Genomic DNA, 26,726 nt, shown 5'->3' with positions numbered 1-26,726 from the left:
TACAGTACTGGCTTAGGACACCTAGCATGTTTTTTTGGAAGCAGACATAAATTTTGGAAGAAAAGATCAGGTGACAAAAGTGAAGAAAGATATTTCAGGTACGGTTATGTAGCAGTAGAAATCTAGGTGGGAGAATTAATTTGAAAATGCGTTTTCTTCACTGAAGAGGCTCAGGCAGATCTTTGATTTAATGCGTTGCCACCAATGTAAATGGTAGGTAAAAATGCCCTTGGCTGTGTTGTTTCTCTGAAATAGAGGGCTATGCTGGACAAGCAAATTTGTGTTCTGAGTTCTTGGGGGTACAGTAACTTGCATGTGAAACATGAAACAAAATGAGGGAGGACACTCAGGATTCCCCTGTATACTTGAAGGCATTCAACAGTAAGATATGAAGCCACACTTTGCTTTCATTTGTCCTCCAGAATCTTTTAGTATTTGTCATATATCAATTCGAATTGGGTTTTCACCTCACGTACCTTAGTCCTCAGGTTGGTGGTTGGAGGCTTCTCCAAGGAGTAGGAGCATGCGTACATGTCTCAAGTCTGATGTGGATATGGAATCTGGGGTCCCCTTCTTAGGGAAGTGTGAGCCATGGGCCATCATATAGTCTTCATGCTGGAGACAGGGTTTCTGCACAGTGTCAAATACACATCAGTCTCTGTGATGGGTCTTAGAAAATGAAATATAAGATGTGCAAACTCAGAGCTGATGTCTCCTGCACAATGTTCAGTGCAAGGCAGCTCATGCAAACCAGGTGTTTGAGTGAATGTGGCTTTCATTATCCCCATTCTCCAAAGCTCTCATCTCAAACATATTGCATGTAAAACCACTTCTGTTGTTTAAAATATAAATTGTTCAGAAATATAGATAGTCATTCATTGGTCAAACTCATAGTTTTCTGTGACAAACCAATCTGGATTTTGACAAAACTTTTGTCTTTTTTCTCTAAATCAGTGTCCTGAGTGTGTACATCCTTGAACTAATGGGAATTGTCTGTATACAGATCCTAAACTTGTATCTTAGACTACTTCCTTTACTGATTAAAATAGTTGTTTTTATCTCTGTGCAATGTTTGCTTTGGAGATCAGAAATATTCTGCCCTTGAGCTTAGGGAATCAGGGAGGGGAATGTTTTTGTATTAGAATTATTTGTTTGTTGTCCTGACTCTCTGAAGTGTACATTTTGTATTTTTGTTCTTCACAATGAATAGGTATAAACCTGAGAGTTCTTCTGACTTTGTTTTTTTTTTTCTTTGAAGTGACAGCATTCCACTCAATTTCTGAATATAACAGCTACATAAAATACAGCACTTTGTGCTCCTGGCATAGAAGGGAAGAAAGCAACTGCACTCTCTCAACGTTTTTTTTTTTTTTCTGAGAGGTTAGACAGCAATTTAGTTAATATATAGCTAGTACTGCTTATTTTAAGGCAGGGATGTAATTGATAGCATCTTTCCATTCTGTTACTGGGAGGAGTATTTATATAACCACACTTTTTTTTTTGTTTCTTTTGTCCATGCCAAAGAGTAGAATTGAACTGATACTGCAAATGTAGTTTAATGTGAATGTATTCACCTGAGTGCTTAAACCTTTCTACCTCTCATAGCTGCTATAGTTGCTTGAAGTGGTATTCAGTTCTTTTGGCTGCTACACGCAATATCTGTAAGAGCCTAAATCCTATTTTCACAGATAGCGTAAGGATTTAGGACTTAACTCTTATTAACTTCCTTGAATTTAACATGTTTTTAAATTCAGTTCCTTGTTCCTAAGAAATAGACATGAAACCCAAGAAGGGCAGTGAGATTAGCTGTTTTGATTAGTCAAACTATGCTTATTTATTCTTTTCACCAAAAAACAGTCAGCAACTGTGATCCTTTAGACATAGGTGTTTATGTTACTTCTAATATAGTATTTCATGGGGTTGGCACTGAGCTAAGTATTAGAAGGGCTGTAGCAGTCATTGCCCAGCATTCCCCATGGGCAAGGAACTTCAAGGCACAGCTTTAACGTCCCCACTGCCTGGGGAGTCTTCTGTTAGAGCTTTTCTGCCTGGCTTGAAACTCATAAGAAAAAAATGACACTTTATCTCCTTGATAAACACCATCACCACTAAAGTACCTGGCGGCAAGAGCAACTCACTAAAATAGCTTGAATTATTTGTTATTGTGGAAATGTAGTCTGAGGTATTCTTGTTCCTCCTTTCCACATGTCTATGGTGTAAAGAGAGGGTGGAGATGCCCTGCCAGGAGGTAGGAATGAAAATTCATCATTGCTGTTGCCCTCTTGAGTGATTTCTTACACAAGTGGATATATGACCCTGTGGTGAAAGTCCTTATTTTCCCCTCCTTTCCCCCCACGTCTGTGCATGTTTGACTCCAGTTTGTGTACAGCTTCTGAACAGTATTTATGAATGTAAGAGAAATTGCAGCTCCTATGGCAAACTTTGCCATTTGTTAGAGAAATAAAAAGCATTTCAGTTTTTTTTTGCTATTCTCATTTGGACTCCCTGAGGTTTGGTGCCAAACTCTTCCTTTTACACAAACCAGGCCTGATTTGGCTGACACGTTGCTCTAAAAGATTCCCAAAGTTGGTTGCCAGGATTCCCTTAAGCAACCTGGTGGAATCAGATGAGTGATACGTTAATCCATAGATTCTAAAGCAGGGAGATGTTTGAAAATACTCTGTCATAGTATCCCACACAACACAGTCCAGAGCTCTTCACCCACTCAGTCCCACAGCAGAAGGAATTACTTTTTTCCTGTTAACACTGCAAAGTGCAACAGTCTGTGTCTGAGATACCACACATCCTCCTGTAGCACACTGGATCTTCATGTTAATTAACCATTGCCACTTTCTAGACTGCTGCAATGATTTAAATCCTCACTGCTCGGTGTGGTCACCATTTGGCTTCTAAAGCTGCTGTCAGTCTCCTCAAACCAGTGTTTTTTAGGAGATGTAAACCGCCCTTTTGGTCGGTGACCACAAGACTGCAGTGGGATCACATCCACAGTAAATTGGTGCCATTAGAGATTTTTGTCAAATACTCCCTGAATAAAACTACCGCTCTTTTTCAGCTCTCTTGAGAAATGAATATATCATGATTTGAAGTGTACTGCTAAAAGGTTTTTTTTGCAGGTTTATAAAGAAAAATAATCCAGTTCCACTGACATCTCCTTCCCCTGAATCCTTTCTTCTCTAAAAACACTCTTGGAAACGTTACAGAGTTTTATTGCCACCAGGCTAATCAGGCCTTGTTTCTCACATCTCTTCCTATCAGGAACAAGGATAGCAAAAAGGGGGTAGGAGAGTGCCGTAAGTCAGAATAAAAATAGATAATGAGAACTGTTAGTGTTCTTCCTGTGAGGGACTTCAGCATTCAGGCTGTGATGTGAGGGGTCCAGTGTGGCAGAGCCTGGGCTGGCAGTGCTGATGCCAGTTTCAGCCTTAGCTTGGACCACTCAGTGTTTCATAATTTGTTTTTGAGGTCTCCAGACTTTGACAATTTGTTTAACTGCTGAAAGTAGGATTGGGACAGATCTTTAGCTGGTGTATGCAGCTTAGCTTTGTAAGCCTCGTTGGAGCCATGCCAGTCCACACAAGCTGAGGGTAGAGCTTGCTCTGTTTTGAATATTCTTTCTCATGCTTTGTATGCTCTCCTGCAGTGTAACGAGTGCTGATCTGGAGCATTAATTGCATGCATTTGACAGAAACAGAATTGGAGTTAAACTTATCGTTGTTTTGATACAGTCTCAAAGGGGAAACTTTATACTAGTATTTTAATGCAAGCATTTGTAAACACCTGGCAAATAGAAATTGCAAGTCCAATCCTTCTGCTAACGGAGTCATTGACAATGTTTCCTTTGGCTTTAGTAGGGAGCTGGACTGGGCTCAGTGTAAGTGGTATACTCAAGTATTACTGATAACGATTAAATGTGTTTTATATATTGATGCTTTTTGCTGGACAGTGCATTGGCTTTTTATGATTTGTTGATATATACAAATAAACTATTTGAAAAGTTAGTATTTCTGTGCCTTTTTTTTTGAGGGTGAATTGAAATTATTACTATGTTGGTTAAAAAATGGTTACCAGAGTTACTGGTGTAATCCTGGTTTATGCAGTCATTCCTTGGAATCTCCTTGCTGCAGCTCCTATGGTCAAGGATGTGACCAACCTCCTAAGCTGAGCCCTTTCACCATCTTCCAGCAGTGAACTCTAATGCTAAAGAAGGCAAAGAGAAGAAGATCCTGTGTCAGGATGTGGCTGAAGGTCAGCTTGTTACCAAGTGTAAAGGGCTATTACAGGTTGCATGGGCAGGTTAATCTTCTAATTGTCAACTGACTAATTTTCTTCCTGTAGCAGCAGCCTTTCTCTCCAGGAGTGAGACTAAATCCCAACAGCCACTGTGGAGAAAGAAATAGTGAGAAAGGAGTCCACTCTATAATCTTGGAGGCTCCTGAGCTATTTCTTTAGGGTAGCTGCAATGCTTTTCTTTTTTTTGTGTAGTCACATGCTGCCAACCTTCCGCTTGCTTTGAAGTGGTAAAAGGCAGAAACAACTAAAATTGCTACCACAGACTGCTTGTGCTCCTTAACTTGTTTCCAGACTCACAGTGCTGGAGAGGTGAAGCAGTAGAGCAGGACTAGAAGCAGACTTTGGAGCTGCAAACATGAATGCAAAGTGTGTTAAGAGGTTAACACACAAAAAATCTAGTGTCATCTCACTGTGTGCTTTTCTACATCCTGTAATCATATGGGAATGGCTATGCCAGCTAATGCAATCAGGTGGTGCTGATGGGGTGAGCCTGCCTGAAGAGGGTGCTGGCAGCTGCCCTCTGTTTCTGCTGCAGGAATGCACTGCACATTGTCAGAACAACACTGCCATGATCTGCTGATTCCTGCTATGCATGAATTTAACACCCATTGCATAAAGGATAGTAAGGAGCACTTCTGCCCTTAGGCCTCTTTTCGTGCACAGAACTCTCTGCTCTCTTCTGTCCCTTGGATTCTTACCAATCCAGACAGTGCTCATAGCAAGCCTACTTATTTGCAGCCTTCTTCAAAACTTGCTGCAAGAGTCTGTCGCTCCTCTCTGCAACTTGATGAAAAAAAATGACATTTCCACGATAGACTAAATAATTGCTCAGAGATAGCTGAGTTTTAGTTAGTCTTCATGTTGGCACCGCAGTGAATTCATGTGAACGTTTGACCATTTATTACATTATCATTATTACATCCCTCTCCGTTTGTTTTCCTCCTTATAAAGCAATTCTCGGGAGTCATACTGGAGGAAAATATTACCCAGCACAGCCTGCAAGGGAAACAGTAACCAACACAACCCATTCTGTATAAATTCAGAGGTCATCTTCTCCAAACTCACCAAGGTGTCACACCTAAGAAAGCAGTGTTGAGCAAGAGCAAGGAGAAATCCTCTCTGACTCACAGCAGTATGCACAGATGTGTGATGGATAAAGAACAGAGTATGAGAATGGTGCTGTGTGTAAGCAGAATGGTTTGAGGGGACAAGTGCTTCAGTGCCAGGAGAAAATAAAACAGGTAAGTCTACAGTGGAGCTGTGCATTGGTAATTAAAGGCAGGCCTAGAGGTCAGGACTTTAACTCCTATTTCCACCCTGGCTATTGACCTGCTTCATTCACTTGCACAGAGGCACTGGCTTTCTCAGCTGCAGATTCTTCAGCTGTAAAAGGTCACTGCTCTCCCAGGGACAGATTTTAGCTTTTATTTGTTTCAGGCTGTCTGCTGGTACTCTACAATGCATTCTTTTGGCTCTCTGCATTTTGCCAAATACCTGACTGATCGCAGCAAAGAATCCCAGCCCAGGAAGCCTCCCAAAAACATGGGGAATCTGCAGACAACTCAAGTGCTGCTATTGCCTGTGCCTAAAGCTGTCCTAGCCAGAGCCAGGAATAGCTGCTCCTCTGCTTTATTTCCCTTGCCAACCTGGATGTGATAGCCATTCTCAGTGTGGGCCTCTCACACTGATAAACCTGGGCACAGCAAGGTCAGCGTGGCTATTTTCCACCTTGAGCAGGGCTAGAAGAAGGAGGCCCCATGCATATTAACATGCATATGGATTTCATATCATCCCTCACAGTCCTAAAAGGAGTTCCTGGTTAATTTTAACCCCTTGGCTTCTTTTCAAGTTACTGAAACTGCATTGAAGCACGCAGGAAGGATTTGTGGTACTGCTCTCCCTCTAAGTGATCCAGCTCCTGTCAGGCTTTGCCTTTTTATGTTGCAATATACCACAACTTGCAGTGCAGGAATTGACTCTTCCGGAAAAACCTTCCCACCATAGATTCACCAGAGCATAAGTTTAAAACCTCTTCTTTATTATCCCAACAGTGGGCTGAGTGGAGAGAGAGAGAGAGAGAGAGAGAGCAGGGAAGCCTCAGGGGACTTACCCTGAGGGCTGGGGTGCATGAGTGGTTTGCATAAAGAGCCACTGAGCCAAACGCTCCTGCAGTGCCCTGTGTGTCCCAGACCAGCAGCTCCCCAGGTGCAATTGCTGTTGCCTTCAGAGCATGAGAATAGCTGCTCAAGTCAGTTCTTACTGACTACAAATACATATATTTTTGTGCTCGTTATTGGTCAACTTGCTGCCCACTCTGCTCTAGGTGAAGGCTATGTAATTGGTTTTCTTTTACCCTCTGTCTGGTTTAAATTTTTGGGCAGCCTGGACAAGCTTGCTTTTTTTGAAAGTCGGTTAGGAATTTTTTTTTTCCTTCTGGTGCATTACTGTGGCAGAGGAGTTAAAGCCAAGGTCTTGCAGGCATCTCTTTCCTCTTCTCCACTGTTTCCTTTCTTTTCTTCAGCTTCTATGGGCTCTGCTGTCACCCTTATGCATATATCAAGTATTACTCGACAAGAATGTAGGGCCTGGAAAATGGATCATGCTGTTTCTGTCTGTGGTTGACTTCATGATCTTGAAGGTCTTTTCCAACCTGAGCAATTACGTGATTCTAAGAACAAAGCATAGCTGAAGCTCATAAGATTGCATATGCTTGGTTCCCTCCAGAGAGGTACGCTGTATGGTGCTACAACAGAGATAACAGGGCTTTGACCCAACACCTTTGTAAACAGTCTATAATACCCTTGAACATGCAGGCATAAATGTGAAAGCTTCGACTGAAGACAAACACAACCATAAATCTTGGGTTTATGGACTGAATCAAACCAAGAGGATTAAGTTCTGATTTGATAATTAACCTGGGATTCAATGCTGCCCTGTATTGTGTTAGGCAAATGCACTGTTTAGTATTTAAATGAGTTCTCACGTTATTTTTCACACCTGGGAGTCAAGTGAAACATTAAGGAACAGCTTTTGCCCACAGAGGAAAAAATGCATGAAGGGAAACAAGAAAGCCATTTGCTGAGATTTTTACTAGCAATCATTTCAAGTATATAAATATAGCAGCTTGCCAAGCCTTTGGCCAGCGGAGCAGTGTTTGTGCCATAGTTCAGCTTTATGTTAAACTTTGCAGAATAGCACGTAAGAGGCTTGAGGAGAAAAATGGTTTGGTGTTTATTCTTTGACCTGAGACTCAGGAGACTTCTATTCAATGTACTTCTGCATGCACAGATCAATGAATTCCTCTCTCTGCCTCTGCTCCTTATAGCAACAGTTTATAGTCTCTTCAGGGGACTAAACTCATACCCTTGTTTGCTGCTAAGGGTGATGGAACATCAGTTTGGTGGGACCTCTTAGTGCTACTACTATCATTCAGAAATATTAAAAAATATATATATTTAAAAAAAGAGAGAACAAGTAGATGTTAGAAAGTGCACAAAATGGGTGGCTTTTTTTGCTCTTCAAGGTGGATACTCGTGTTCCTTACGTGTGGACTGAGGGGGCTGGGAGGTTCTCTCTGACACGTGGTGATTATCAGTGCTGCCTTCCTGCAAATGGAGGACATTGCTACTACCTTGTAAACCAGGTCCAGCATCTATGAGCAATGTGTCTTATCTGAAGAAAGAAGATAACAAGTCGGGATTGAAACTCTTCCAGGACTTTGGTATCTTGCTTCATGCTGGTGTAGAAGAGACTTGCAGCCAGGATCAGTACCACACAAAATGATAGCCCCAGGAGCATAGGCAATCCAGGTGAAGACCTGTCATGTACTAGAAACAGGTAAGGAGGAAACAGAAAGCAGCATTATTTCAGTGTTATCTTATACACTTCCCAAATTTTATGTCCTACTGATGCCACTGTCCCACTTTTCTGGGAACAGCAGGGTACATGGAGCTCTGGCAGTGAGTCCTTCTGTAGGCATTAGTTAAGTGATAGTGGGTTACACTCCCGATGCAGATGGGTGATCTAATGGTGCATTTAAAGAGTTTAATTATATACAATAAGAAAAGGATTACCATAGCTAATGCATAATCTCAAATTTCCTTCCAACAATTATTTTTTATGCCGTTAAGCTAAACATTAGGTTAAATACTAGGAGTACGTTAAGCTATCTCACCTAATTATTTAATGCTCACAAAAGTTCCATACAAAGGGAAGATCTAGATTTCTGTCCTTTTCTCTTGTTACTTGGCCTGTTTTGCAACCCTGCTAATTACAGTAAGAGCTGAGAAGAGGCTCTATTAGGTGATAGGCACATTCAGGAAGCTCTGGCAGGCTTAACCTCTCTCTAAGCGCTAGGTGTACTAATTATACTGGAACATCCTCAGCATTTGCTCTTAAATAGCAGGACACTGTAAACATTTTCCTCGCCTGTTAAAATATAATTCAGAGATGTTTAAAGTGCTGTAGGTCAGGCATAGTACATATGTGGAAATCAATGGGCTACGTTTAGCTTGCTGACATTCATACAGCTCTTTAGAGGTGCCTCAGCTCTCATACGTGTGTAGACAGTTTGATTCAAATCTGGCAGCTCTGTTTGACTGTGTGGTCATTGCACTAGTAGTATTTTATAAAGCACTTTGATTATTAAACATGCAGTATAAAACCAAATTCATGCCTGAATAGAAACCCATAGTGTGCAGCTATTTTCCTGCCATATGCACATAATCAATAAGAAGATAAAAATGTGTGGATTATTATGGCTAAAGGACCAGCATTAGCTATAACATATTTAAATTAGTTTCTACCACCAGCCCTGGAATACACAGCAGTCCATTAAATTGTCATTCAGATGTACAGAGAGGAAGGTAAAAGTCATAAAACCAAGCAGAAACACATAATAATGTATCAGAAAGTGTATTGGGAAAAGGTAAAATGTTAATAGGCAGTCATTTTATAGCTTCTAGAAACCAAATCAATGTCCCATAATAGATCTGAGTGAATTATTTGCAGCAAATAATTTATTCATTTGAATTTAGCCTTTCTATTTGCAAATTATCCATGAACAGTCCTCAATTTTTAGGAATTTCATTATTTGGTGTTATTCTATGGATGGTTTATATGAAGGTGTTTAGCCAGAAAGACTGTGATGAATGGTGTCCCCCAGGGATTCATCTTGGTTCTGAGGTGCTGGAACAGATTGTCCAGAAAAGTTGTGGTTACCCCTATCAATGGAGTGTTCAAAACCAGGTTGGATGGAATGCCGGGCAAAACTATCTACTGCCTGATTTAGTGGCTGACAACCTTGCCCAGGTCAGGGGATTGGAACTAGGCAATCTTTAAGGTCCCTTCCAACTCAAGGCCTTTTATAATTATATGGAGTTACTCACACCTTCCTGATTTTTGCAGAGTTTTATAATTTGGAAGGTGATGTTTCCCTTGTGTAATCTTCCAGAGTACACGATATAGCTCTTGACAGAGTGTGAAGCACATAAAGCTTCCAAAGCACAGGGCCTGTCTGATGAGTATATTCTGTAAGGGTGAAACTTTTCTGCAATCCTCAATAGCTTTTCACATCAGCCCTTTTCTGTTAAGTACTCAAAATGATTTTCCTTCTTGTGAAAGTTACTTTCCAAGTCAAATTTTAGGATTACTTAAAATGCAAGCTTGGCTTTTCATTATATCCTCTCAATACAGGAATATGCTTAGTCCAGGGATATAGAAAAATAATATGGAAGAACAGTTCCAAAAAGAGAAGAGTGATGAGCTATGCTCACGTAACTTCATTGCACTGCTACAGAAGTGTGCTTGAGTGCAAATCTGCTTTATTATAAGCAACAAATAGAAAATCATCTTAAATTTGTTATATTGTTTGTTGGAACAGCACATTCAGCCCTAGCCACGTGCCCATACACATAAGATAAAAGGAAATTGTCTGTGAGAAAAGCACTGGACCAGCATATGGGAGGTTTTGTTTCATGTCCTGTATTGGCTGCGTGTTTCCGTGCTGCCTGAGGGTTGTTTGGTCTTTTCAACTCCTTCCTCTTCATAGAATCTTGTTCCTAGCCCAGTAACTCCCTCAGCTGATGCTACTACTGGTGTGAGCATACAAGCCCTCTTCCTGGGCAACTGCAACAGCTGGAGGATGTGGTAACATTTGCTTCCTTTAGGCCTCCCAGTACTATGGCTCTGTATGTTTGTATGCATATGTGCACATATGTACTCTTTCCCCTCTTAATGCACTGCATATAGAAGGGGCTGGATATTGGCCAAGTCTTCTAGCAATGATCAACATCTTAATAACATCCAGGTACGCACATTTCCTTGGGGGTCTCTGAGGCTGGTTGGCCTCAAACATCCTTGCAAACGAAAAGAAAGAACAGATTATTTTTATTATTTCTACCCTGCTGCTGCTGTATAAATGAATTGTCTTTTCCCCCCATAAGAAAGTCAGCAGGGAGAACTACTGTTTCGCTTGGGGTGCTTTCCCTCCATATCTTTGTGAAAAACCTGTACCTATTTCATTGCCATAAAATATATTAATTATATTTAAATTAAAAATAGCTTCAGGGATTTCATTTTTGTTTCCACTATTTGTCTTACTGGATGTCTTGTTTAAAATACTGCACCAGACCTCATCAACACCTTGTGCTTTATATGCTGAGAAAGAAAAAACAACAGCTGCTGACAGTATGAAATGGTTTGTATGTGGAGGGTCTGTTTACAGAATGTGTTCCCACAGCTGCAAAGCGAACTCGGGTTAGTGCCATGGATGGGCTCAGAGTTATAATGTGGAACTTTGACTTACCCACTACGTAGTCACAGCAGGAAATAACTAGAAAACAGAACAAAAATGTTCTTAGGTGTCTGGAAAGGGGGCATCTCTTGTCTGCAGAGGTAGACACAGCAGATAGTGTGTCTGCCATTGTCCACTGCCTTACAGGCACTGGGCAATATCTTGCTGAATGCACTTACGCCAGATGAGGATTTACCTGCCTCATGCAAACATGCAGGTGCACTTCAGGAAGGTGGGGGGGGGGGGGGGGGGGGGTAGGGAAATGATTTCACAGGTAGAGATTTCTGCTGTTACAGGGAGTTTAGGAGTCAGATCTCACACACAAAAAAAAAAAGAAAGAAACCACAAAACACCTAAAGTCTCCCTACTCTGCATCATTTATAGAAGGGAAGTGAGATAGACCAGAAGGTTGAGAGAGGAATGAGGTTTAGAAAGTAAATCCCCGCTGTAAGGCACAACCTTCATCCAATATCCTGGAACTGCCTCTGCTTGGCAGCTGGGACCCAGATGCAATCCAGCATGAAAAGGCCCAAGTATGGAAAAACTTTCATCTTGCCAGCCTTTATAGGAATAATGTTGTATGGGCAAACAGCAAACCATCTAAACCATAGGCTATTTCTAACACAGAATATTAATAATGAGTTGGGACTTTTCTTCTGTCTCCATGAAAAAGAGTCAGAGTCTTTGTCCTTGCAGCTCCCTGCAGCTCAAGCACAGCTGTGCTGATGTCAGAGACAGTGGGAGGCAATCCTTCAGCCCAAGTTGGACTGACTGTAGGGTGCCAAATGTTGGGTTTTTTGTTTGGCTTTTTTTTGTTGGGGAGGGAATGGGCTCTGGCAGGGAGCTGAAGAGGTCTTATGCCTCATCAAAATCCTGCTCATAAGCATCCAAATGTGCTTTGAAGGATTTAAGGCTGACTCGCTCATTCGTGAGTTCAGTTTGGAAAGGAAAGTCCAGGCTGTGTGTCAACAACCTTATCAAGGAACAGCTTTCACTTCTGCACTAGAAGGCACCAGATGTAGCGTGCTTTTAAGCCAGCAAGAGGTCTGTATACAAACACAGCAAATGGATGCCAAGCCTTGTTTTTAGAAGCTGAGTAGCAGTCCAAACAGGTGGTTGACAGAAATCTCTGTCACCTGTGTTTTTGCTGGCTGATATATCAAAACATTACAATTTTAGCTCTGTAGCAATAAACACATTTTTTCTTAGCTGGGTCTGTTTGTGAAAGCCAGATTAAAGTAACAATTCTTATTTGGTTATGAGTTGTATATAGCTTGTGCATAAGTGTAAGCTGAATCCTTGTGCTAGACCTCAGCATAAGGTCAGCCTCAGTTGATCTATCTGCAGTCTGTTATTTTGACTCATAAATGAAAGTCTAGAGGCCAGGTTGGCTGTTCTGTTCCTTGGGTACCCTCATTTGCAGATACAGTTATGTCCTGGCTGATTTTAACCCCAGTTGGCCAGCTAGGCTCAGAATATTTCTCTTCTGTCTTTTGGCATGCAAACTACTCAAAAACATGGAAAATAAGCTCCCTACATGGTAGTACATCCTAGTTACCCAGATTTATGCAAGCATGTTTAAATTTGGTCTGAGATCCTTTTCTGTGAATGAGAGTATTGTTCTGGGGTGGTGCTCAGCCGAGCCCACGATCTGCAAGGGTCCCCTTGGGGGCTGACTAATGAGTTCACTGTGAGAACAGCCTGAGGATAATTTTCTCCTCCAGGACAGGCAGGCAGATGGACCAGATGCACCTCAGCAGAGCACACTGCAGAAGATATCTGTCCTCTGGTCTGTGTGGAACTTAAAATAACAGATAAAACTAGCAGAGGGGGAGGATCATGGTGACAGACAGGATGAGCATTAAGAACTAGGCAGGTCATGGCAGAAGTCCTAATAATTTGAACATACCATGCTCAATGACTTCTTCCGGCTCACGAAATCGAACCCTTCTCTCTGCTTTCCGCTTTTCCCCCACAGCCTGGTCCACAGGTGGCCTTTTCCTCAGTATTGAAGGAGGACAGCTACTGTCATCTGTCTAAAGAGTTGATCAAAACACAAAACAAGGCTTTCAAGCTGGAATAATGAATTTTGAGTGAAACTTGGAAGCTTTGTGCCTGTATTTTTGCCACGTCTCTCAAAGAGCATGACACAAAACACATCTGATGTGACATTTACTGTTAGATCACTGTAATATTTAGAATAGGGCAATATGGACATTCCTTCATCATCGGAGATCTTCAGTACTCTAAAGCTGTCTTCTCAGGAAAAATCTTATTTAAAGTAACAGAAAAGTGTTCAGAAAGGATTTCTCAGTGCTACTGAAGTTATTGAAGGTGGCTGCTCAACAGACTGGGGCAGAGGAACAGAAATATGATTTTAAATATATGATTTATGTCATTGGAAGCATCTTGGAAGTGCTCTTCTGAGCTAAGCAGCTCTGTTTTGGATGCAGTGTTGCCATTTCAACAACTGTAACTATTCAGCAATCTTGTGCTTGGACGCTATCCCATTGGGTATGAGAAGGTAATTGTTTGCATTTCGATATCACAATTGTGTTGCTGTTCTATTTTTTGCTTGGAAGCTACACTCAGTCTTTGATAATGAAATCAGATTGCTGTGGATTCTGCCAAATAACAAAAAGCAGAGCTGAAATAATAATAAAAAATCCCTCATCTGTGCCAGAATGTTCCTAATGTCAAACTCCAAAGTGAATCCTAAGCATCTCAGTTCGGATACATCCATTGTCATCAGAAAGTGGAGCAACAGATGGCAAATTTTTTACTTTTTGAAGACATAAGTGGGTGGCAGAGATTCTGCACGTTTTATTTTTAAGATAAAGTTGTCTTCTCCACACCTCTTCTCTACGCACCTTCATCTACACCTCTTCATTTGCTTTCTTCTGCTCAGGAAAGAATATTATTTCCTAGATGTTTTCTTTGTTTCTGCTATGTGTTGTCCCTGCTCCGCTTTATCCTCATTTGTCTTCTTCCTACTCAGTAAAAAACCTGTAGTTTTCCCGATGCATCACACGCTGGATATTCCCATGACTGAACACCTGCTGATCACATTGGCCTTGAAAGAGATGCCACTATGGGATGGATCCAGAGAGGGATTTAGGGGTGACATTCCTGGGCAGATCAAGCCTACCAGAATGGCCTTCCGGTGAATACTTATGCTTCCTACACAATTCAGAAGACAATTATATGTTTAAAAATAGCATTCACAGCTGCTGGGCCACTGAACAGGAAGACATATAACACACACAGCAGGAACTGCCATGGAGTGAGGAACATGTTCAGCACTGATACTTTCTCTTGAAGAATTAATAAGCTAGATTTTGGCATGGCATATCACTGGTGAGGACGTTTTCTCTGATCTTAGGGTCATACAAGCATCCATACCTTCTCTGTGTCATCTTCATGGGCAGAATGGTGGAAATCTGTGGTTTTATGTCCAGCAACTCAGAAGCTGGAAGACACACGCAGAGTACAGGGGATCTGGATTCAGCATCTAAGTCCAAGGGAATACGAACCCACATCTCCTATATGCACACCTTAATCATCAGACCTGTGGTACACATAGTGAGGAATCTCAATCTCTGCCACTGAAGCCATCTTGTTTGGCCTGGAATAATTAAATATTCATTGGGACAAAGAAAGTAAGGATGAAAGAATGACTTAGCAGCCTGGTGTTTGGGTGCTCCCTTGGGGGTGGAAGAGGTCTGCTCCAGTCCTTGTGCCAATGAATACTTAATGTTAAATACTTAAATATTCATTGCAGCAGTCACTGGGAACAGGGTCTCTTGTCTATCAGGTGACTGCCCTGATCACTCTGCTGTAGTCTTACACATACACACACACGTGCACGCATGCTTTCTGACATAATGAATATTTAATTACTTCATTGGAAAAGGTAGCAGCTTCAGGAAGACACAGCACAAGATGCCCAGCTCAGACCAGCAATGGTCACAGCTCTTGCTGGGATGTGTCCTCCTGTGGCACAGCCAAGGAAACCTTATATTTTAAGAGATTCATAACCCCACAAGACACTTTTTTCCATATGAGATCTGTCAAAAAGCTCTCAGCAATGTCACCTCAGAATAGAAAAAATGTTAAACAGATAGATAGCTGGATAGCACCTAGCCAACAAAAACCTTAAACAAGAAGTGGAATTTACAGTATTTACTAGGCTTTAACAACCTGTGGAAATCAAAGCTAGACAGTGTCAGAAAAATATTATGCATTTTCCCCTCAGACAGCAACCCAGCATCAACATGCAATGATAAGAATTGGAAACCTACCAAAGTGTTAGGTTGGAAAATATATGCTGTTATAAACAACCCACCTGTGAAAAGCTGTGGGCACTGAGCACAAAAACTCTATCACTCATCAAGAGATTACTTACCGGGAGCTGCTCTGCACTAGGATCAGAAGATGGGGCTGGACATACTTGGGACATGTACTCTGGATGCTATCATGAAGCCTCCTGCATGAAGCTTCAGTTGGAAAGCAGCTCATTCAAGGAAATGGTGAGGATTGAGGAGAAACTGCTGGAGATCCCTCTGCAGGGAGGGCTGAGCCAGCAGTGCCACCAAGGGATGGGAGCTGTGATAGATGACAGAGGAGTGGAGAGAGGAGTTTCTGCCCTTCATGCAAGTGTTGGATTGGGAAGGATGACGTGTCTTGAAATGTACTCAGCAGCCAAAAATAGTATGTAGTGATAATAGTGGATGTGCAGCTGGGCTTTCCTGGCAATTGGAAAGGGCTGAATGGAGCAAATCACAGATTAACACCTACATATCCCTATGCATAAATGTAAATTTAAGGCTGTTCTTTTTTTGTGGAGATTACTCCATTTCTGTGATCATGTTGGTTTCCTTTCTAAAAACCATACCCAATCCCAAAAATCATGCAAGTGGCATTTATTTTAGTTCTTCTCCTGTTCAAAATGTGAGCATATGTGGGCAAAAGCCATCAGGAAGTAGATATAGATGTAGTGGGTTCACATATATCTCCCTCCAGTACAGTTATGGCCTCATTTCATATGTTTTACAAATGAGATCCATTATTATAGTAATAAAATGAGATTTTAACTTTAGACATTTCTACAGATATTATAATAGGATTACTGATAATGAAGAGAGGTGATTTACCATTCAACAGGCTTCAATAGTCTGTTGTCAAATGCTGAAGGCTGGCCATCATTAAATATACAATTTCCAGCTAGAATTACCTGCCATGACTGCTGAAATATGGTGGTTTACTGTCTCTGCAAGCACAAGCTTGAACTTTTTTGTTGTTGTTCTTTTCCTGGAGCTATTTATTTGCTGTGAAATATCTAAAGAACTACATTTTTGTGTTATTTTCCAGCTCAGATGGAATCTCATGTGGAATAACACTGGCATTTGTTCTTTCACAAGGGGAACTTTTGCTGCAGAGTGGGAGGAAAGACCCAAGTGTTTTAATCTGTTACACCCACCTTGTCGCATGAGGGTTGCAAGCAGCTTATATTGACAGAAGGGACTAGTCTCTGCATAAGATTACAGTGATTGTAAGAGATGCTGTACTCAAACCTTGCCCTTTCCAGGAGTGAAAGCAGTGTCAGCGTGGAGGTGGACACATTTTGCTGGCCTGGGGCACTTCACTGAATGCACCATATCTAAAAGCTACCTGAAGAGAATTGCCTTACCTTCTCTTTCCTGTACATTGGGGTGTTGGAGGGCTTTTCCTCATGCTGCAACTGGCTCACAGTCGCAGGGGTTGAAAAACGATCTCAGAATCCCCTCTTGGTTGTGTCCTGGAAGTGTTTCACAGCAGTTATTTTTGAGATACCTAAGCTGAGCTTTCAGTAGGGAAAATTCTTTCTTCAAAACTTTGCTGACAGTAGATTCTAGACAGAAGGGTGACAAAACCTTCCAAACCATGGTACCTAGCTTCTCTGGTTCCTTCTTGTTCCCATTGATGTAATCACTTCCTACTAATTAATAGGAGGAATTTATGTGCATACTGTGGCCAGAAAAATGGGTGGAGGTGGGAAGAGGGAAGTCAAAGCCTAGCGTTCATCTCACTCACAATTTCTCTACACAAATTGTCTCATTCATTTTTACTAGTGTTGTCCATCAAGGCACATAAAAAGTTTTTGTAGCCTCTTCTGCATACAGTGGAAATGAGCTCAGAAGCTTTTTGAGACCTGAATGGCAAACCTTATTCCTGCCTTTTCTACAGAACCTGATTTTGTTGAAAATGAGGTCATAGTATTTAAAATAATTGATCTGAAATTTTTTTGAGATTATCTTGGAAACCCCCATAAGAAATGTTGTCCTATCTGTTTTTTCCCATTGTTTTCAAACAATGGATATTTTAATTTTCAACTCCAGAAATCTCTTCTTTTCAGTTCCCCTTAAATGTAAACATTTTTTTCTGCTCATTTAATTGAAGCATAATAAGGCATCTTATAAATGTTTTCATAAAAGATTGCTATCTAAATGTTAGAAATGGTCATTTAATAGTACAGTTCTCACTGCTTTTTCCACAGTGTGTTAATTATATTGATAGTAATGGTTGTAAATGCTTGAATAATTTGTAGTTACCTGGGCACTCAAGTTCCACTGGATAAAGATGTCAGGAGTTCAAATCTCATAATAGGGACAGATCCATTCCTACTAAGTGCTTTTGATTGCAGTTTAACAACCTACAATTGGATATACATTAGGAATAAAACACACTTTAATGCACAAAGTGAAGAATTCCATGAAAATAACTTTGCTAGCTTCTGAAATCAATGGCAATAAATAATAGTTACAATATTGAAATAATTGCCACCTTAAGCTGAAAGAATTTTCTTTTGCTTTGAAGCTTTGATGTCATTTCATGCAACATATGTCAGAACCAAAGCTGGACAAAGAATTCATAAATGAATTATTTAGCTGATGAGTGTCACCTCTATTTCTTTCTGCTAATTGTTCACAAATAGATGGTGACTTTTGTGAATGTATTCATTATTCAGATTTATTCAGTGGATAATTGCTGGGAGTAATTCTTTGTCTGTAGATTGCTTGGAAGCATTTCTCTGTGACCATTTAATAGTAAAAAACTATCCAGGCTTTTAATGTGAGACAAACTAAAAATATCTGTAACTACTGATGAGTCCTTAAGCGTGACCAATACACTGCAGTCTTAATCAGTAAATTGCCTCTTCTGAGGAAAAACTCCACTACTTCCTATATTGCATAGGAGAGAGAGCAAAGACATGTCAAATATCTATGCAGTGCCGACTTTGAATGGCTTACATTGCACATGCAAATGAGTTTTTACAAGAAAAGGGTTGCTTAAGTGTTTGCTCAGCAGAAAAATAAAACAAGCCTGAACAAAACATGATTGACTTTCCAGTGAATAAATATGAACAGTCCACACAAAAGAACTAACTGCACAGCCAGTATTTTCACGCAATACTCCAATGGAAGATGTCTAGGAAATAAACATAACATGATAAAACAATTTTACGCTCAGAGGATAGCTGTGTAACCATATGAATTCTTTTTCCATTTCCTTCTGCAGGAATAAATATTTTAGACAAGCAAAGTACTTTGTAAATGATGCCTTTGTGGGGATTCGTATGGCCTGGTTCAATTATTTTGAAACCTAGCAATTTTCTCATATCATTGAATCTGGTTTTATTGCAAATAGGGTCATAGAAATAGTCACTCATTTTGATAATGGACTTAGTTTATCTTAACTATTAACGCTTCCAGGAGGTTTATACACACAAGTATATATTCAATATTTATGGATATGCATGGTGCATATATATTAATAATGAAGTAACTTTATCTCCAACAATCTGAAAACAAAATCACGTAATACCATACAATGTGGGGTGCAGAGGTAACTGGAAGCAGCATATCAGGATAACAGAACAGAAAAGGAATAAATAAATTAGAAGGGAGACTTCCATATCTTCTTCAACTTCCAGAGTGTCAATTGAGCCTTTGTTCAATATTCCACCTTTCGTGGTTCGGTGTGCTCTTGATTAATAATTTAGAGACGCACCTTTTGGCAGCAAGGTAAGTTTTGTGTTTGCCAAGAGTGATTTTCCATCAGTCAGGGAATACATCAGGAAATAAAAGGGCGAATTGCCCCACCGAGCATCATTAGCCGTGTTCCTTCTTCCTTTTTCTGCCTCTGGAGAAACAGATTTACTGCTGAAAAGCGAGGAACACCCATGAGGTGTCATACGGCACTTTTTCTATCCTCAGACCTTCCAGAAAGAAAGCGCTGCATAAATCCCAATCTCAAGACAAAAATCAGTCCTTGGGACTGTGCATTTCCGTGTGTGTTCAGTGGCAGAAGGCTTTTGTTGATCCCTCTTCTGATGGTCACTGCAAAATGGGGCATTTTTGAGGAGTTTGAAAAACGAAGCATAATGGAGACAGAACAATGAATGGACAGATGGTCTTACAACACCTGGTGTGTGTGCAGCCAGCTTCACTGAAAGCAGTTTGCATTTTCCTATGGTTCTATAGTATTACAGTTTCCTATTTACTTCTGAAGGCAGAATCCTGGCTGTATTTCTAAGTGTAGCAGATACTTCTGGGTGATGAGCATCTTCCTGGAGCTGTGGCATCTATTCTAAATACCCAGCATGCAAGGGCTCATACTGCTTTTGAACTGAGCACTTCTCTAAGGGAAAGTTGCTAACACCCAGCAAAGTGCATAGATTTTGCATTGTGAAAAGGTCCCCACTGCAGGGCAGTGAGGTTTCTGCTCTGTTGGGACTGGCTGGAAATGATTTAACTCTGTTGAAGGACCTGGTCTCAATTCATTCCTGGCACGAATCCATTGAATTGCAAAAGGCATGGATCTGTTTCCATTTCCTAAAATTGCCTCTGTTATTCATGTGTCTTTCCAGGTAGATGTTACAAACAGCCACAGTGCACTTGTGATGATATATAGTAAACAGAGTGGGAATTTCTGTGCTGCTGAAACAAACTTTCTAAATAATTACAGAACGATTCCACATCTATTCCATAATTAGACTCCCGAGATTACAGCCAAGCCATTATTTGTGATTCAACACGCATTTTGACTTTGGAAATATCCCATAAATCATTAGGTTTATTCCACTTGAGGTTTTCTCCTTCTTTCTGTTCATCCTGCCACTGGGATCTACAATGTAAAGCATGTATTGATTGAATAACAGTTACCAAGTAACCAAATGCTAATACCTGCTGTTGGCTCCCTGTTTCCACATCACTCAGTCCTGCTCATGGTGAATGTGGGAGACAGAGAGGGCTGAAGTGGGTGAGGTCATTCTGAGTCAGCTTTTAACTGAGTGTTGTCGTATTTTAGTAATAGAAAGGAATGGAATGGAGTTCTCCTTGCAGCAGCCAAGCTGCCAGCAGCCAGGAGATGGGTGATGAGGATGAACCCACTGCCAGCAGGTGGATGGCTGAGCTGGCATAAAATAAAAACAGAGGCAAAAAGCATGAAAAGCAAAATCCTCGGAAGCAGCAAAAGCAGAATTATCTTCAGGAGCTTTATTTAAGCCGCAGTCGCTTTGTGCTCTCTGTTGTGTTGATAGGGGCTTTCTGTAATGACTCCTCATTTCCCCAATTGAGTTCTGGCCAGAGGAGAAATCAGGATAGGATAACAGCAGTATATAGCCTAAAATGAGGATTAGCAGCCTTATCTAAATCCCAGTGATATCAAAAGGCTCCTGTTGACTACTGCAGGCCATGGTCTGTCCTGAATGGATTTTAGAAACCTGGAAGCTGTTAATGCCAGACTGGTCTTGAGAAGGGCAGTGAGTGGGACTTAAGGCAGTGGGGAGGGAGAAGCCAGGGGAGTTGCAAAGCATCTAGGTACAGGCACTGCTTCATAAAGTGATTTGAAAGCCCTGATGTAAATGCTCTTTATCTCCATTTGTGGTGTCACCTTGGAGGGGGATTAGATTAGATTAGTGACATGAAAGGAGAACAGAAAAAAAATGGAGAGAAGAAGAGATTGAAGCATGAGAAAAGCCCAAATGATTAAAATATGCACGAATCAGAAGGAGTTTGGACAGTGGTACCAAATGATGAAGAATATAAAAAACAAGTAGCATATCCTGCTGTTGTTGGCAGCCACTTTATGCTACCGCTAAGTATATTAAAGACTATTAAAGCTGATATTTGTTCTGGATTTAATTTCTTGTAATTAGTGTGTAAGACTCTCTCCTCATCTCCATGCCCTGGAGGCTAGGGTTTTCAGAGTAAAACAAGTACTTAGAACAAAGAGCAATTGGTACAGTTTCCACATCTGGGCAAATGCTTCTGAAACTTGCAAACCTCAATTGCGTCTCAATTTAAGCTGGGGGAAGAATGATAAGCAAGAAAAACTTTGTTCCAAGCAGAGCATTGCTTAGCATGTTGGCAGCAGTGTCCAAGAAACCTGCTCATGTCAGGACAAAGTTGGTGTCTCACATGGGGGTGGCTGAGAACAGGACGTACTTTTACTGGAGAGCCTAGAACTTGATTCGGCCCTGATCTCTGACAGATTTAGATCAGATCCATAAATGGGACGCCCCTTACCAGCCTGTTACCGGCTGCCTTGTAACAGGTACAGCCTTTTCCCTACTTTTTTCCTTCTCTCTAGTTCTTTCTTATCAGGAATTTGGTCTAGGACCTGGGAATGACTTTGCCTAAATGAGTATGTTTCTGAGAATCAGCTCTTTTTCAACAAATCATCTTTTTTTATTTTTATTTTTAATTCGAATGCAGAGCTTTCATCGGCGTGTTTTTCATCATCTCAACTGTGTGATGCCTTTTAATCAGTCTCCTCAATGAAAGAGTGGAAGTAACACTACTTTTGCTGTTAAAGCTAGGCAAATGCAAAAGCAAGGAATAAGCTTCGCAGGATAGCTATGGAGTTTGTGAATTAATAGTGTCTGAAGGGGGAAGCATTGAAACTAACCTCTTGTTCTGTCATGATTTTGGCTACATGGCCATTCTCTGCCTCAAGCAAATCCTGCTCAGTGCCTTGCATTCTCTCTTTCATGCATTACACCTGCTGTAGCAAACATCTCTAGGTACAAATATTGAGACTGGAATGCTCTTATGCTTTCTACCTAGGGCTAGTATTTCTCCCTGTGTATTGCAGAGCAGGATAAAATGACATCCCTTTTGGACAACACTGAGCCAAAGGAATCATTCCAGCTCTAAAGTAAAGATGATGGAGAAGTGATGTCACTCTTTACCAGAAAAAGGCCTCTCCTGCTTTTGTGACTCCAGCTCAGCAGCCCTCAGGCTGTAGGACTGAATCGTCTCTTCCTGACACTCCTGATTTTGGCAAACTCTGTCAGTTGCTGCAGAGATATTTCTAGAGCTGAGAAATGGTGCCGGTTTCCACAGTGGACATTTTTTAGGGCCCAAACAAAATGCTATTAGTATGGGATGCTATAAAACTTCTTTACATAGAAGTTTTCTTCTGTTTATATGACATATTTGCCCAAAAATTTTATCTGTACAACAAAAAAGAGACCTGATCCTGCCCCACTGCATGAGGTGCTGATGATGCCAATGAAGTTCTCTATGTGGAACCCAGGCAGGACTGAATCTCTGTTACTCACAACTGTTAGACTGACAGAATAAGAAAGACCTATCTGTTAGGATTCTTTGGGATCAAGGCTGCCTTTCTAATTACTTCCCTACAAAAATACTTTAGCAAATGGAAATTTGTTAGCATTTACTCTTTGTTTAAGTGAAGTAATAAGAAACACAGGGACTGGGGCAAGGAATTGTTGAGCCCCAAACACAGATATCAAGTTTATTGTCTGACTAGAGAAATAATTTCTGTTTTCCTCTGGTTGAAGTCACATTAGTATGAGGGGCACAATCTGACTGCGAGGTTGGCACTCTGCTCTCTTGAGCTATATAGCTTTACTGGCTTCTGCCGAACAGCCATGTAATTTCATCTGTCACATTCCCACTGGCTTTTCTGCTGTCACTAGCTTATTACAACTGGTGAATTTCTAGCGTTTTGGCACTCACAGTGCACTGACACACAGCATGGTCTTCTGAATAATACAGTCTGCTTGCAGTACATGAGTGAAGAAAGTATCTGTCTCCTTCACACTTCCTTCTCTTTAAATGAATTTTCCTCATATCCAGCAGTCTCTGCACAAAGACACCTGGTTCTCATTTCTAAATCCCAAAGCCTGCCCATTCCTCATCTGCCCCTCTGGTCTGGACTCATGGGGCTGTGCTGAGAGACTTTACCTGATACTTGTTGTAGAATCATAGACTAAATAAGAATTGAAAAAACCACTAAGATCACCCAGTCCAGCCCTAACCCATCTCCACCATGCCCACTGACCATGTCCCTCAATGCCACATCTCTACATTTCTTAAACACCTCCAGGGACAGTGACTCCACCACCTCCCTGAGCAGCCTGTGCCAATGCATTACTACTCTTTCTGAGAATAAATTCTTCCAACCTTAACCTCCCCTGGAACAGCTTAAGGCCATTACTTCTCATTCTCATGTTACCTGGGATAAGAGACCAATCCCAACCTCACCATGATCTCCTTTCAGGGTGTTGTAGAGAATGACAAGGTCTGCCCTGAGCATCCTCTTCTCCAGACTAAATAACCCCATGGTGGCAGCAAGTGCTGAAGACTCGGCTGCTACTAGAGAGTGGTGGGGAAACCAGGTGCTGGTTCAAATAGGTGGTCATATTGAGAAAGACATGCTTTCTTTAAGCCTACAAGCTTTTCTTGGATGCAAAATGTTTCTCTCAGCTAAAGTACCTACAGAAAGCACCTTTGAGACAATAAGAGAAAAGGATCTTTTCAAACTGACTTAGGAAGGAGGCTCCACTGTCATTTGAGAAAGGACACCTTCACCTCCTTTGTGTTCAAGTGGAAGTCAAAGATTGCAAGACACAGAAACAGCACTGCTTCCTGCTTTTATAGAGATGTGCAACTTAAAGAAGCAATATATGGAATGAAAGAGCAGGGTAATATGGTCAGGTGGCACTGGAGGTTTTTGTCATCATAACTTGTCAGCCCAAAGCTGGATTTTGGGAGCATGTGGTAGAGGAGATGGGCTGGCCCTGGAGAATAGAATCTACTGTGCTAAGAATTCTTCAGTTCTTCAAACTACCTACTTTCAGGAGAGTTTCTTTGCTCAAAGCCAGGGCTGCTGATGCCTTGGGGATGAGTTCCCCAAATCTGGGTTCTGCCCAGTAGGCCATACAGTAGCATCTCTAGCCCTAGGAGTGTGCACACCCAAAAGGAGCAACCAAATTTTTCTCTTCAAATAAGGAAAGCGTCTGCTCCAGGATTAATGCACACATTTTTGTAATTTCAGATACTTGTCACGAACATTTACTGCAAAACAATCAGTTCACTCCCATTCAGTACAAGCACTTCAGATAAGCAGGATGGAGAGTAGTTCCTGGGTTTGTGGATAGCACTTTGTCAGGCACGTAGAGCTTTCCTGATCCATGCACTGTGGGAAGGCCAGAGCTCCTTTCTGTACAAAGGGGATGGCCAAGGATCTTAAATGTTGTCTGCACTGTTTTCAGCACTAATGGAACAGCAGGTACTAAAGGAGCAGCCTGTCATAGTACCTTTATTCTGATTCCATTCAAAAAAGCTTGCTAATAGACTTCATTGCTGCTCCAAATAACGTTTATTATTAATCATAAAAAAATATGCTTGTAGTCATTAGTCTTGCTTAAGACCAGAGCCCTACAAACCTACAGATACTGGTGAACAGACTGCCTGCCTGAAAGAGCAATGCATAAGAGTAACGACCTGACCCTCGGTTTCCATAAACTGTAAGGGAAGCTGCAGAGTTTTGACAGAAGGAGGTGAAGCTGTTTTTATGATAGAGGCTCTCTCCACACTGGCCTATGCAGGCAAGAGCACAAAACCTTTTTCAGACATACCTGTTGGTTGTGATGAAAAGCGTAGGCAGCATCTCATCCTGACATGTCTTGCTTGGGAGGCCTGCTCAGAAAAATCCTTCATCAGAGCAGCAGCTGTCGCCTTCCCTCGAGCAAATTCCTTTAAAGCTGTCAAAGATGCTGTAATCAGACTAGGTCATCAAAACCTGTCCTCCTGAGGACTGGAAATAAGATCCAGAGATGAGCATTCAGCTGCATGGGCAAGGTCTAAAACACTAAAGTTTCCATTGAAATTAAATCAAGGGACTGTAATTGCCGTGAAAGAAAAGCAAAGCAATCATTGGGAGAGCCTGAAAGCTTTCAAACTACCTCCTGAAATGGTTCTGTCTGTAAAGCAGGGATCTATGTACCGCATAACAGAATCTGATAGCAGAGCAAAGCTTTTACCAGAAAGCCAAAGTAGATATCTAACTACTGGAGCATTTCTCTGCATAGCACATGGAGCTAAAGCAAATTTTAATCGAGATTTCAACACACAGTTGAGTAGTTTTATTACTAGGCTAAATTTAAAAAAAAAAAAAAAAGGTTAATAAATAAAAATGGATTCTTTGTCTTTCTTCAAAACATGAAGCGGTGGTCAATCTGCTTAATAATTTGTAAGTAGAGTGGAACGAAGCCCAGCAGCCATGCTGATCACTGAGGGGGGATTGCTGTGCGTTCGCACCGTCTCCTGTACTCTCCTGTACTTGGTGTTACACCAGCTCTTTCCTATCACTCTCATTTGGAAAAAAGAAGACTTCTCCATGCCAGGTGTGATTGTTTGAACTATAGGTAAAAGAAGAAAAAAGAAATCACAGGGGAGTTGGACTTGATGACCTTTCAGGGTCCCTTCCAACTCAAGCAATTCTATGATTTCTGAGACACTTGCTGTGCTCTAATTGCTATTTTCATCCACGTCTTTAAGAGCATTTCACCCACCTGTCTCTGTGCTGCTTTTTACATCTGCCAGAAGGGCAAACTGAGGCAGCAGGCTGCACAGTGACTCACCTGACTACACTCTGCAAGGCAGAAACAGAGCTGGGCTGTCTGAGTTCTCCCGCCTCCCCAAGAACCCCATGTTTCCCAGGCTCTAAGATGTGCTGCTGGAGGCTTCTGCAGGCTCACAGCAGTCCAGAGACAGCACACTGGGAAAAATCAGAGCATAAAAACTGAGGGAAATGCTGCTATAAATCCCATAATACCCAAGAGCAACCGTGCAAGGTCTTTGTAGTGAAGTAGAGTATAGAGCAAGTAGCATAGAGGAATAGCAAAGTATGTATAAAGTGATGTACTTGCCTGAGCCCTCTGGAAGAGCAATACCCACCAGCGGCACAGTGCAGAATGAGCTGCAGGGATTCCTCAGCTGCTTGTCCTGGTGAGGGCTATTTAACAGCCCAGGCAACTGCCTGAAGCTCAGCTGAGAAACCACAGTGCCAAAAGCGCAGGAGACGGAGCCAGCACGATAAACACGAGGCTCCTTGACTTTTTCCTAAGTGTCTAATTATATATACATTTGGCATTCCTGGGGCTCAATTATAGCCTCAGAGTTGCTTTTCCTTCCTCAAAGGATTTGTCCCTGGGCCTATTAAGCAACCAAGAACAAAACAACAAGTGGCTCTCATGCCACAGGAGGATTCTTTATTCCTATATCCATCCTGGCAGCCTCCAGTCTCCCCAGCACTATAATTAGGGCAT

The 26,726-nt window shown here is 41.4% G+C and overlaps 1 protein-coding gene across 7 annotated transcripts; it reads right to left on the bottom strand.

The window, feature by feature from the left end:
* Window positions 1-7,381: 7,381 nt before the first annotated feature.
* C14orf180 (chromosome 14 open reading frame 180) lies at window positions 7,382-26,392 on the bottom strand. Of its 7 annotated transcripts, none has more exons than XM_040701324.2 (7): window positions 26,328-26,392; window positions 25,035-25,213; window positions 17,695-17,795; window positions 16,794-16,901; window positions 13,014-13,140; window positions 11,117-11,143; window positions 7,382-8,138 (listed from the first exon to the last, which is right to left on the bottom strand). In XM_040701324.2, the coding sequence occupies exons 4-7, from the start codon at window positions 16,809-16,811 to the stop codon at window positions 7,939-7,941; spliced, it is 372 nt and encodes a 123-aa protein (XP_040557258.1). In that variant the 5' UTR covers window positions 16,812-16,901; window positions 17,695-17,795; window positions 25,035-25,213; window positions 26,328-26,392; the 3' UTR covers window positions 7,382-7,938. The 7 variants fall into 7 exon arrangements, with proteins under 7 accessions (XP_040557258.1, XP_025006920.1, XP_004936448.1 ...); XM_025151152.3 differs by having other exon boundaries at window positions 25,035-25,160; XM_004936391.5 differs by having other exon boundaries at window positions 26,356-26,392.
* Window positions 26,393-26,726: the final 334 nt, after the last annotated feature.

This window comes from Gallus gallus, chromosome 5 (genome assembly GCF_016699485.2).
Source record: "Gallus gallus isolate bGalGal1 chromosome 5, bGalGal1.mat.broiler.GRCg7b, whole genome shotgun sequence".
Lineage (NCBI taxonomy): Eukaryota > Metazoa > Chordata > Aves > Galliformes > Phasianidae > Gallus > Gallus gallus.
Note: the sequence above shows the minus strand (reverse complement) of the source record. Positions and strands in the feature narration are given on the sequence as shown.